The sequence below is a fragment of the Brachionichthys hirsutus genome, chromosome 11 (genome assembly GCF_040956055.1).
Source record: "Brachionichthys hirsutus isolate HB-005 chromosome 11, CSIRO-AGI_Bhir_v1, whole genome shotgun sequence".
Lineage (NCBI taxonomy): Eukaryota > Metazoa > Chordata > Actinopteri > Lophiiformes > Brachionichthyidae > Brachionichthys > Brachionichthys hirsutus.
Window position 1 is genome coordinate 3,099,852 of NC_090907.1, and position 13,072 is coordinate 3,112,923.

The following is a 13,072-nucleotide window of genomic DNA, read 5'->3' on the forward strand; positions in this document are numbered from 1 at the left end:
GAACAGGAACATGTAGCAAAGGTAACAATAGATGAAATGTGAACAAAGGAGAGATGTATGAAAACAATAAAGCTGGAATCAGTTTAAACCTGTGTGTCGGATTCGTCCTGGGAGTCGGGGCTGGCCTTCACACTGGATGTGTGTGTTTCCTCGCCACTCAAAACAACAGGATTAAAGGTGGGTGTTTGCTTCGATGTTTGTTTGTGTGTTTCGTCGTAATGAGTGTATAGCTGAGAGAATAGCTTAATCCCTTTTAATCAAGGAAGAAGGAGGATGAAACGAAAACCTGATGAGGGAGACCATGTAAAAAGCCAAGAAAGGGATATTAATTGTGATGATGGAGTCTCACATCTGAGTGCACGTTTGGGTGTGTGAGTATGTGAAACACTGGCACAGAACAAATTATCCAAATGCGTTATGTGCTATAATTTAATTAGATTTCACAAAGGGCAAAGGAGAGACTGGAATATCAAGAGGGAGAGAAGTGAGGCCTCACAGCCGATCATGGATGAGCAGTTTCATCTCCTCACTGCCTCCAGTTAATGACACAAGCGTGGTGTTATACTGCCATCTAGTGGCAAAGAGAAAGCCACGATTCGGACTCATGATCTAAGATTTTGGGACATGTTGTGTTTGGGGGGAAAAGCAATAAACATTAGATGATCTGTTCATGAAAAACATATACAGATTAAAAAAACGAAATATTCCGGAATAGTGAATAGAGAAATTAAAATATAAAAATAATCCTCTGTTCATTGAAAGTTAAATATCACTATGATCTATGATGATCGATAAGCCTCTGGCAATCATTTTCTTAATTATATTTTGCAAATGCAAATCATTGTAATTTACTTAAATTCAATTCTCACAGATATTCGGAGCTCCCTGGATTAGTGCCAAGAATGAATCGACTTTATTTATTCATGCAGATAATGGGTCCAAAGGTGATCTAATTCCGACCGTTTACTTCCTCTCCTCAACCACAGCGCAAAAATATGTGAACTTTAAATATTCAAACAAAGTAGCAGAACCCTTTTTTTTTTAAACTGACTCCTGAATTTTGTTACAGAAAATTAGTAATATTGTCTATAGACAAGTCTAACTATTATAAGTAACATAAACGATGATATACATAACAACGAGACAGGAATGTGTGTAACATCCATTTATTACCACCTTATATGACAAATTTGGAAATTACAAACATTGTCCAATTGAAACATTATCACCAACATTTCAAAAAAAGAGCCAAAAAATAAAAATTAAGTTAAAAGGGTGAAGAGTCAACCTGAGAAACAGTATACAGACTATGAACTGATCTGGGGGGAAAAACAGAAGCAAAGGGGGGACGTGCCGAGACAACAATGAGCAGAGCGGTTTTTCATGCAACGTTGAATTACAATATCGTTTTAACCATTTATTTTGTTTAATAAAAATGATTTTCACACTTTGAGAGCAATTGTATTAGAGAATGTTATAAATCAATATGATCCTTTGTTATAAAAAGGTCCTTTGTTAAAAAACGAGTCACTGCTAAAAAGTGCCTCTTTGCGTCACACTTGAGATCTCAAACTCAGTTTGAAATAATTTGATGAAATTAATTTGAACAAGCGGATAAAATTGAGGTAAAACTCCCCTTTCATTTACGAAAGAGGATCAAACTTTGTTTGATTTTGTTCTCTGTAGGTGTTTTAATCTAATTTATTTAATATTCACCCCCCCCCCCCCCCCATCTTAATGCTATTCACAAACATTGTGAAGTGAGAAAAAAAAAAAGCTGTCCATGAAACTCATTCGAAAGAAAAAAAAAATTAAACGTTGAACGAGAGCATTGATCAAAATGTTAATCATACGTCAACTTCTCCAAAAGGTGCTGATGGATTGTGTATCAGGTGACGAACGCCTACACACACACACACATCAACCGTCCAGAGAAGAGAACACCATCACCTCTAAAGGAGAAGAGTTAAGCTAAGTTGTTCTAGCACCCTGCTGCAGAACAGAGACCCGAGTCCCCAGCAGACAAAAACCCATCCTCTCCCCCCCCCCCCCCCTCTGTCCCTCCAAGAGTTGCATTAGTCTACTCCAGATCTTTTCCTTATTCCATCCACAAAATAATCCTCAACCACCAAGTCAGATTAGAAAGAGTGCAAAACAGGAGACGTGTGCTTGAGGAGAGCTCATCACCAAAAAGCAATTACATGCACACAAAGAGAGTACCCTAGAAGTCTGCTGACGAGAGCACTAAGAAAAACACGACTATACACTTTTTCATAATATAATCAGTATTCTTCTACACACTACTAACACGGGGAGGGAGCAGGTGCGGCCCGTAGGGACGGAGAGAAAGACTTGTGAAGGAAAAAAGACAAAGAGGAATATTTAAGCGCGCTCCCCACGGATACGGCGTGCCAGCTGGATGTCTTTGGGCATGATGGTGACACGCTTGGCGTGGATGGCGCAGAGGTTGGTGTCCTCAAACAGACCCACCAGATAGGCCTCGCTGGCCTCCTGCAGAGAAGGAAAACGAGGCATGCAACAGTTGCGAGTACTGCTTAAATGACCGGAGTAGAACAGAGTACATGTGTGTATAAGAGAAGATCCCAGGGGAAACAGTCTCATCATCGTTTTAAAATCGTTTGGCCCCACCAATGTACTCCACACGAAGCCTACACATGGGATTCATTTATTAATTAAAGTTTACGTTCAAAGTGTGGATTTAATTCTAAAACTGACCTGCAGAGCTCCAATGGCCGCACTCTGGAAACGCAGATCGGTCTTGAAATCCTGGGCGATTTCTCTCACCAGGCGCTGGAAGGGCAGCTTTCGAATCAGCAGCTCAGTGGACTTCTGATAACGACGGATCTCACGCAGGGCCACAGTACCAGGCCTGGAGAAAACACAAAAAAGGGAGCAAACCAACAGTTGAGAACTGATGGTTTAAAATATTTGTGCGGCCTGAAACAGCAAAAACACTTTGTCTGGAATGTGCCGCCTCACCTGTAACGATGGGGCTTCTTGACGCCCCCAGTGGAAGGCGCGCTCTTGCGAGCAGCCTTTGTGGCCAGCTGTTTACGGGGGGCTTTGCCTCCGGTGGATTTACGGGCGGTCTGCTTGGTACGAGCCATCGCTGCTGAAGATCACCTGAAGAAAATGAAGGAAAAAAGGAAATCATATCTTGCATTAGTATTCGTTTCAGTGGTTGGAAGTACGTATACTGATTTCCTGTATCTCATTTACGTTAATGCTTTCATGACACAAATACAAATATGGTGGTAGATAGAAAGTAAATATTGTGTTCAATACTATATATATATATTGGTGATGTGATCCTTTTTTACTTTCCCACCTAAATTCCATCCATGGAACGAGGCGTTTCCAACACAATCAACACTTTATATACATACCCCGATGCAAAATACAATAATGAAATTAAGTACGATACATATAAAGTGATTTTTAATATCAAACAGGAAACATTAACTTGATTTTTAAGTAAATAAACAAACAATACACTTCCCTTTCGCACTCGGTCCGACAAGCGTCGATCAAAATTCACCGACGATACTATTGGCTAATAGACCAACACATAAACAAGATATTCTGTATGAGCCAATCGGCATTTAGAATCTACAAAGTAGGCGGGCTCCACAAGCAGCCTGGCATTCCAGCTAAAGCCCGCCCACCGCGCTCTGATCATGGCGGCGGTTTGATGCGCAAACGGGATAAAGACACGGGGCAGAAAAGCAAAGGAGTAGCGCGTAAACAACTCGAATTTAAAGAGTAACCGTTGCCCCAACGTCTCGGAAAAGCAGACAACAACACAGAAGACATTTCCAGGAACTCGTGGATAGGCAGAGGAAAGTCGAGCGGTCCGTAACAGCGGCGCAGAACCGAGCCGAACCGGCGCATGATTTGAAACAGAATCTCTCGTCGTCAGAACGACCGCAGTTAACGCCGCGTTTCCCCGTCGCGTCGGTAATTTTTTCTCCGCACTGTAAAATTTGAAGTTATTACCGTTGAACACGTACACAAATGAAAATACAATAGATGTTTAAAAAAAAAAAACTTAATTCAGAAGCCCGGCGACATATTTCGGGACGCTTACCTCGCGGGAAAGTGAGTGGAAGTCGTGAGAAACGTCTCGCTTGTCTCTTATTTTCTTCGTATCCACAATGGGGAGTTGCGTCCAGCGGGAAAATGGCCGCCGCGTCAATCATCTGTCCCACAATGCATCAGTCTTCACGGGACTTACCTGGTTACTTTGATCTTTTCGACTCATTTCGGCAACATTGTGGCATTTAGTTTTGATTTCGTGCCTTAAAATGGGAGGAACAAATGCGCTGATGCAGTTTATTCGTGTTAAAGTCAAGCTTTTACTATTTAAATAAACTAAGAGCTATAAGATTTGTTTCTTTTGTACATTCTTCACAAGTTTTAATATTTTATAATAAAAAGGTGAATAAAATATAAACAGAAATGCTAAAAAAGTATAAAATTGATTTATACAGCAGTTATCCTATGGGATAGACTTGTACTTACAATGTAAGCATTTACGATTCTCGGCTGGTCTATTACTGATTCCATTTGCTCTACAAGCTATTAGTTTTATGCAATCAATTCTAATTTAAGTAATATTAACCGGCTTTTGAATGTAACCTAAAAGTGCATGTGTATATTATTTGACAATGATACTCACGTACTGATTTTCTAACCACAAGAACCTGTTTATTATGTTTGTATGTGAATTCCAGAGTACAAATATTTTGCTTTTAAAAATGATTTAAATTGTAACTCAAAAACACAGTAGAAAAAACAAAACAAAAAAACTAGGTTATCGTATCAACCTGAGAGAGAAACAAAAAGTCGAAACATTACCTGGACATAAAAGAGTCTGCAAATCAAAACATGATGAACATAGGTCTGCTACATATATGCCGTTTGTAATCTGCCAAAATGCAGTACCATCATAGCGCATTTACGTTTCTGACAACTAAAATCAAACATTGTTTTGGATACATTAAACAGTAGAAATACACCATTATTGAAAACAATGAAAAGTCACTACTTATACAACAGATTTATATTGAGAAAAGATCAGAAAATGCATTGCATCAATGTGTATGTCTGTATGAAGATGAAAATGTCTCAACCTTAATGCTCTTTCCAGATCACCCACTATTCTCGACTTCCAATTGCACCTTATTTATTTGAGATAACAAGGCATTCTTTGAAGCTAGCTACTTAGAAGTAAGGAGAGTAATTGTGATTCAAAGTTTCAAACATACATGAAGATATCTCTACGGAAACTCTGCTACTAGTAGCACCAAAGAAGACATTATCACACATTTTACAGTTATCACAATTGTTTGATATATATAGAACCTCAAACCAGACTACTAAGTGGAAAGAAAGGGATATAAAGGGTAGTGAAAGGGGGGGGGGGGGGGAGAGGACAGCATAGAACAAAAAAACATTTAAGCGCGCTCCCCACGGATACGGCGTGCCAGCTGGATGTCTTTGGGCATGATGGTGACACGCTTGGCGTGGATGGCGCACAGGTTGGTGTCCTCAAACAGACCCACCAGATAGGCCTCGCTGGCCTCCTGCGAATCGGCAGAGTAAAACCAGATTTAATCAAGAGTGACGAAACACGATACTCAATAATTGTCCACAGCGAGTGCTACTGACCTGCAGAGCTCCAATGGCCGCACTCTGGAAACGCAGATCGGTCTTGAAATCCTGGGCGATTTCTCTCACCAGGCGCTGGAAGGGCAGCTTTCGAATCAGCAGCTCAGTGGACTTCTGATAACGACGGATCTCACGCAGGGCCACAGTACCAGGCCTGGAGAAAAGAGCAAAAAAAAATACATAGATTCTCTGAGCAGCTGAGCCGACCTACTTTGGTACACAAACGTGTAACTCCAGACCAAAGGAGAGAATATCAACTTTTACCATGTACTTCATATAACACTCCAAATAAATAAAATACACAGTTTACTGTCTCTTGGAAGAGTTTGCTAATATTAGTTACCGGTATGTTACTAATGCTAGCTAAAAAACTGCATTCATTTCTCAGGGGCTTGAGTTAAACGGTTCTATCTATAGTCAGAAGAATTTTATTTCATATCCGTACATAAAATAAAGTATAAAACGACAGTATTTACGACATTGCGTTCATCTCACACCTGTAACGATGGGGCTTCTTGACGCCCCCAGTGGAAGGTGCGCTCTTGCGAGCAGCCTTTGTGGCCAGCTGTTTACGGGGGGCTTTGCCTCCGGTGGATTTACGGGCGGTCTGCTTGGTACGAGCCATCGCTGCTGAAGATCACCTGAGGGCACAGGACAAAGTTTGTTTTGGTTAGACATAAATACGGGATATTTGACTAAATAGCTTCAGGATACAGGATAGTCGTGTTTTAATTTTATGGAGAATTCAACAACAAACGACATTTTTCAGTCGAGCAGGTTACAGAAATCAGCATCAAGAACAGCTTCACTTATTTTCAATGCATATCCAAGGCAGCTTATGTAATTCGAGATGTTGTGAGAAGGACAGCGGACGTGTCGAATCATGGCCAATCAAATACTCCATACGAGCCACAGGGGCGGGATGTTTTGAACCGTTTGACCACTCACAGAACGAAGATCGCCTGGGCAGCTCCGCCCCTTGCGCAGTGAACGGGGGTTTGCTCGTTTCCTCACCACGAGTTGCCCGGTTGATCACGAGACTTGATTCTTTTCAACAGAATGAGCTATTTTGAAGGAAATCGGGTAACCCCGCCCACGCTGGCTACTTAGTACTAAGAAACGAGCACACCTAAAATATGATGGCTGGGCCTCCCCAGAAGAACGTAAACGGGAAGGGGAAAAAAAAAAAAAAAAAATCGTTGTAGTGAACGACGAGGTTGATGTCAAAAACGACGGTAACTCACGAAAACCGCGGCGTTAAAGTTGAATATACGTTTTGTAAATGATAGCAGACACGTCAGAGTATCGATTGATGAGCAATGTTTTGGCAGATGACCCCTCAGTCTGGGCGCATTTCCGAGTCAAATGCGAGCACATCACAAAAGCCCTTTCGGTCCCCGACTCCCCGAGCAGACAGATAATAGCTCGGCTGCGCCGCGTCCTCGTTTATAACGAAAATAAAGCAGAAAACACACTCATCCATGAATTAACACGACGTTAAATCATAGATCGGTGTTTTACCTAAATGATGATACTTACCTTCGAAAAGTTACTGAAAGATAGCGGCTTAAAAATGAGAATTAATTCTTCAGCCTCGAAAGCGTTGTTCTCGCAATAAAACGAGGAGAAGGAAAAAAAAAGAAAAAGAGCATAGGACAGCAACAGGAGACACGTATCCCATGATGCATTTGGAACAAACATGTTCCACATGCGGCGACATGGCGAACAATAACATGATTCACGAGTGAGACGCAATGTTGAACATTAAGTTATTTCTAACAGAATTATTAATTGTTTATTAGTTCAAATTAGTAATTGATTGGTATATTTTAAAAGTCTAATCTAAAACACTATCAGTATTCAGGACAGCATATTAACTGAGAAACATTCAGCTGCTTAGTTGCTCAAAACGATACGAAATCTTTTATTTGGTTTAAAATGTAGTTGATGCAAAACAGAATTATAATTCAAGACAATATTATTTTTATTATGCATGTTTGTCAGAAATAATTGGGTTGATAAAAAAAAAGCATTGTCTTAAATAAAACAATAATAATGATTTAATTATATATATATATATATATATATATATATAGTATTAAAAAAATAACTAATGTTAACTAATTCTATGTTTCCAGCTCTCAAATCATTTACTCCATCAGCCCTGTAGGTGGCAGCACTACCGTCACCGAAGCACAGTAGAAGAAGAAGTCATCAGAAGTTACTCCATTAGCCCTGTAGGTGGCAGCATTACCGTCCCCGAAGCACAGTAGAAGAAGAAGTGTTTCTCTTCTTCAGTCCTCCAACATGGCGTCCACCCGGAGGCTGAAACGCGTGGTCGCGTCGCAATCAGGTTTTATAAATTTCAAATCCACCTCAGATGCTGCAAACCTGGTCAGTAGTCGAAGAAAACGCCTGAACAAGAATAAAAAGAAGAACTGGAACAAACACAGTGACATTAATGACGTCGAAGACTTTCTAGAAGACGTGAGACACCAGGAGAGAACCACAGGGTAGGTTCGGGCAGACACAAAGCGCTCATTTTACCAGTTAATCTACGTTCCTACTTTGAACTACGGCTTGGGCTGCATTCCAAATGTCAATTGTAAATGAGACATTGGGAGAAGAAAAATCTTCGATTCTAATAATGTGATTATTAGAATATATGTGATTCTTTTTCCCCCCACCAGAGGTCTACTTTCTGAGAAATCAGATGAAAGTTTGTTCTTTTTGGATGCTGGCCAGTCACAGAAAGCTGAAGCGAAAGGTAAACGTGCAATTGAGCAGTTTGGTGACGAAAGCACCGAGTCCTGCGTGTTTCAGATGCGCAGTTACAAATAAAGTAAATGTGTTTCTCTGAAGTAACAGAATCTGTCAAGGGGAAGAAGACGAAAGGAAAGGCGCCGCGCCCGTTGAGGATAGACCTGATCCTGCAGCATGACTCCCTCGTTCCACCGCCTAAAGAGTCTGTATTCCTTCTTTGATGTGATGCTGGCACACTTAGCTGTAAAGGCATTGAGAAAAAGGGGGCAGTCTCCTCTCACACCTACAGTGACGTCTGTGTAAATGTATTGACTGGCTCTCTGCTGTTAATTTCTTTAAAAAATATATAGAAAATTAGACTTTGTTTTTCTGAATGTTTAAATCTGTCCGATGATGATCACATCCTTGCGCTCCCAGTATTTCCTTCATGGAAATGTGAAGACAAAATACAGGAGCTCAGGAAACTGTCGTGTGAACGGTGTCCTGGGATCTGAGGCTATGCAAACAGGCGTCGTGATAAATGTAGTGTCGCGTTTAACAGGCCTACGCACGACTCCTCCATCTTCCATGCTAATGTGTTGTCGCGGCATTCTCTTACTTCACCATAATTAGTTAGTCCTGTGCTCTGCCCCCCCCCCCCCCCCTACAGTGTGCTGGCTTATCAGCAGCCTAATGCCAAGAAGCTCCGTCGTATTGCCCAGAAGGCAGAGCAGCTGGCCGCCAAAGGGGTGGTGCTACGGAGCCAGAAACGGCTGCTGAACAGACGGCCAGTCAGCAAGACGGCCAAGAAGGCAGCGACGGAGGCCAACAACAACCCAGACAGAGAATATTATGACATATGGGGACAAGAGAGTGAGTTGTGTGTGTGTGTGTGTGTGTGTGTGTGTGTGTGTGTGTGTGTGTGTGTGTGCGTGTGTGTGCGTGTGTGTTTCCAGAAGTGAGCCCATCCTTGTGCCTCAGTATTGCCTTAATGGAATCTTTTTTTAAATGCGTTTAAAAAACGACACTCGGGTTGATTTTTATGTGAAATTAGACTTTATGTTATTAGCATTATACCTTATGAAAATGTTGTATTGCGCTAATGTCTTATCTTTTGTTTTGCTTTAGCCAAAAGCTCAGCTGACCCCTGGTACCTTCAGCAGACGGGCAAGACGCTTGTGAAGGTGAGACTTATTTTGTGGCAGGTTAACGAGTAAACGTTCTGCAGGTTGAGTTCTTCTCATGAAACGTCTGCAGGGGTCTTGCTTTTGTCTGCGTTTGACTTTGTGTTCCTGTTTGGTCAGCGTCCAGAGAGGTTGAACCTAAAGCCGTCTATTCTTCCTGCTGTGGAAGTGATTGCTCCTGGAGGATCCTACAACCCAGACTTCTTCTCCCATCAGGTCAGACGACTCCATGCGCTGCAGACCGACATTAATTATGTAGTTCTGTTTGTGAACAAGTGAAATTCAAGCTCCCACTGCCTTAACAACGTACATTTTTAGAGATCTTATATGCTTGTTGAAATAACTTGCAATGAAGAAAACAAATTTCTCTCAGAATTCCAAAAGATTAACATTTGTGACTCAATGGCTCCCCTCGCTGTGAATCCAGGAATTGCTGCAAGAGGCCCACGAGGTGGAGGTGAAGAAAAAAAAGGAGGAAGACAGAATAGAGAGACAGCTGGCTATCAACAAAGAAGAGACGGCAACGGAGGTGCCGATGATGATTCACACCCGGCGAGTTGTGGTTGTCGCGATCGTCATCAAAGTTTGGATATTTATCTGCCACTTGTTCTGCAGGAGACGACTTTAAGAGAGCAGGTGGAAGGCCTGGAGGAAGAGGATAGTGAAGAAGAGGTGGCCGCTAATGATGACGAGGGTGTGGCGGTGGGAGCCATCACGCTGGCGCAAAAGAAGACTGAGAGACAGAGGAAGAGAGAGAAGGCTGAGAAAATTAAGGTACCCCCCCCCCCCCCCCCACACACACACACACACACACACACACACACTGAGTAATCAAACACTGACAGCTTTGGACTGTCAATAAGTGCTGAAAGATGCCTTATCATACTTGCTCTGCTCTGGTTCTCTCGCCGTCTCAGGAGCTGCAGCAGCTTGCCAGAAGACGGGAGGTTGAAGAGCGACAGCAGCTCTTCCAGCTTCGCTCCATCAAGGCCGCCATCAGACAACAGGACCAGAGAACCATCACTCGACAGAAGCAACGCAAGGCCAAGCAGGAGGCAGAGAAAGCTCAGCCCAGACGCCTCGGCAAGCTCAGGTAGGCGGCTGTAAATGTTCCTGCGCCCGCTCCCTCGTGTTCGAAGGACAATCCAGTTTGTTAAGGTCGCACTTTGATAGGCGTGGGGGAGTCACTTGAGATGGATAAATACATTTTGAGTTGGCCTGATTTTATGCTTGTTTGTTTTTTTACATAGATATATTTCATCATTATCTCATCTGCTTAGTTTGACAGATTTAATCATGTTTGTGGAGTCGCAAATCAGCGTCTCGTACCCTGTAGGTAACACCAGGAGCTGAACAGCATTGAACACAGACTAGGTTTCTATTCCGGAAGCAGTTGTAAAAATGTTGGTCCTCATTTTCAGGTTCCAACCTCAGGACATGGAAGTTCAGCTGAGCGACGAACTGTCTGGATCATTACGACAACTCAAGGTGCATCACTAACTGTTTGGAATGTTTGTTTGCTCGTCCCTCGTCCATTTTGACGTTTGCTAGTGAGGCTGAAATGAGCTTTGGAACATTTTGATGGTGTATTATCGTCAGCACATGTCCCATTCTAAGCTCTATCCTAGTTCCTAACACTGCAGCGCCACACTGGGATCTTTATAGTCCCATGAGATGTAATTACCTGTAGAAAATCCTACTTCTTCTTTCTTGTCTTCTGCCCTTATAGCAAAGGATATTTATGGTTTGAATAAGAGTGTATTTGGTTTGGGACTGCATAGTGAGTTGGACCGCTGACATTTGTCTAACATTAACGTGTGGTCTCCCTCCTGTGTTGTAATGCTGTGTATTTGCAGCCAGAGGGCAGCATCCTCAAGGATCGCTTCAAGAGTCTGCAGAAGAGGAACCTGATTGAACCACGAGAAAGAGCCAAGTAAGGACCTCTGCGTCTTTATCTAACATGTCCTCTAAGGTTCAGAGCGACACGCGTTCACATGGAGTATATTTATTTAATTTATTTGCTCCCCCCCCCTCTTAGGTTCAAGAGGAGATACAAACTGAAATATACAGAGAAGAGAGCTTTTAAAGAGATCACTTAGTGCTGGCCGGCAGACCACAGGAGATGAACGCAAGAAGCTGGGAAGCATTTAAAGCCACAAACACAATGTGATTGAACTGTGACTGCCGAAGGCCTGATTGACCTTTCAGATGATTACAACTACTAAAAAAAACAATATTCCACATTGTTATAAAGATAAATGAAAAATGTAGTGCACTTCCTGTGTTTTTCGTGTTGGAGAAATGAGTTTCAAGCTTTCTTAGTCGTGTCGGTGTATCGCTGCTCAGGCTAAAGGCAGGGTCAGAGACATGAGGCGATGACTTGCTGCAGGAATATCCATCAGTGCTGTTTGAGTATTTCTGTAATGTCAAACGTGAACCTTGTAATATAATGTTTGATAAAACATTTCCTCATATCTAGATGTTCCATTTGTATCCTCAACATCTCCAAAGGGAGTCTACAGCAGCATGTGTTTGGTAATTTTGTGTGTTTTAGGTGACACGGACAGAATGTGGAGCAGAAGCTAAAATACTTATGAAAAAGTGAAAGGGCTTCAGAAATTAAAGTTAACCATAATTATATTAATGGAGATTAATAGGAGATCAATCCTGTGTGGGGAAAAATACAATAAGTCTCAACCTCCCGCCAAATTTCATGGACATTTTCTCTTCAACAAAGAATGAGACATGATCAAAATCATAATCTCTGGCTAAGATAATTAAAAAGATGAAAGCATCATGCTTTAGGGTTTGTGGTTGTAGCATTGAGGCAGAACTTAAGGGTGAAAACTCATCAGCTTATGTATTCAGTGATATTTGCAATATTACAACCAACAGAACCAATTTAAACATCAGAAGCTTTGGTTTGGGGGGTGTCCATCCAGATGTGGTGTGTTAGTGCTCTTAAGGTGGAGTAGGTGATGTTCTTCTCCTGTAAACATTGAGTAATTGATGCATTTGTCCAATAAGAAATATCCTTACATGCTCCAACAGGTCTTGAAAAAATTGAATATCTGGCAGCAAAATGTTCCCCAAGCCTTCAGATGATGGGTGACTTTATGTGCACACTGTTTGTTACTAAAGTGACATTCCTTCATTCTCCTCAACTGAGGAAAATGAAGGTCAACTATAGTTGATCAAACGTATGGGCGACTCCACACGGCTAACTGGTTAACTGGTTAAATATGTTGTTTAAATCCTGAAAGATCCCTTGTGCAAGATATTGATCACTGTTTGCTCCCAGTGCCTGTTCCTCAAATAATTAAATGTATCCGAAATGGGCACTGAGTCATTTTTAACTATTTATTTTTATATTTAATGAAGTTTTAATGAATAAAAAAATAAAACAAATGTATTGATTCTGGAAATAATAATACTGTAAGCAATCATTTGTAAAG

The 13,072-nt window shown here is 41.6% G+C and overlaps 3 protein-coding genes across 4 annotated transcripts; 1 reads left to right on the forward strand and 2 right to left on the reverse strand.

The window, feature by feature from the left end:
• Window positions 1-1,150: 1,150 nt before the first annotated feature.
• On the reverse strand, window positions 1,151-4,292 carry LOC137901166 (histone H3.3A). The gene is made up of 4 exons (XM_068745170.1): window positions 4,109-4,292; window positions 3,001-3,144; window positions 2,737-2,890; window positions 1,151-2,511 (listed from the first exon to the last, which is right to left on the reverse strand). Exons 2-4 carry the CDS (start codon window positions 3,126-3,128, stop codon window positions 2,383-2,385), a joined length of 411 nt encoding a protein of 136 aa, XP_068601271.1. The 5' UTR covers window positions 3,129-3,144; window positions 4,109-4,292; the 3' UTR covers window positions 1,151-2,382.
• Window positions 4,293-4,702: 410 nt separating this feature from the next.
• On the reverse strand, window positions 4,703-7,316 carry LOC137901866 (histone H3.3A). The gene is made up of 4 exons (XM_068745911.1): window positions 7,231-7,316; window positions 6,189-6,332; window positions 5,692-5,845; window positions 4,703-5,606 (listed from the first exon to the last, which is right to left on the reverse strand). Exons 2-4 carry the CDS (start codon window positions 6,314-6,316, stop codon window positions 5,478-5,480), a joined length of 411 nt encoding a protein of 136 aa, XP_068602012.1. The 5' UTR covers window positions 6,317-6,332; window positions 7,231-7,316; the 3' UTR covers window positions 4,703-5,477.
• A 634-nt stretch (window positions 7,317-7,950) lies between these two features.
• Window positions 7,951-11,887, forward strand: nop53 (NOP53 ribosome biogenesis factor). 2 transcript variants are annotated; one of them, XM_068745909.1, is made up of 12 exons: window positions 7,951-8,204; window positions 8,382-8,458; window positions 8,554-8,656; window positions 9,104-9,306; window positions 9,562-9,617; window positions 9,738-9,833; window positions 10,045-10,146; window positions 10,233-10,391; window positions 10,535-10,710; window positions 11,039-11,105; window positions 11,474-11,550; window positions 11,656-11,887. In XM_068745909.1, exons 1-12 carry the CDS (start codon window positions 7,999-8,001, stop codon window positions 11,714-11,716), a joined length of 1,383 nt encoding a protein of 460 aa, XP_068602010.1. In that variant the 5' UTR covers window positions 7,951-7,998; the 3' UTR covers window positions 11,717-11,887. The 2 variants fall into 2 exon arrangements, with proteins under 2 accessions (XP_068602010.1, XP_068602011.1); XM_068745910.1 differs by having other exon boundaries at window positions 8,560-8,656.
• The last annotated feature ends 1,185 nt before the right edge of the window (window positions 11,888-13,072 follow it).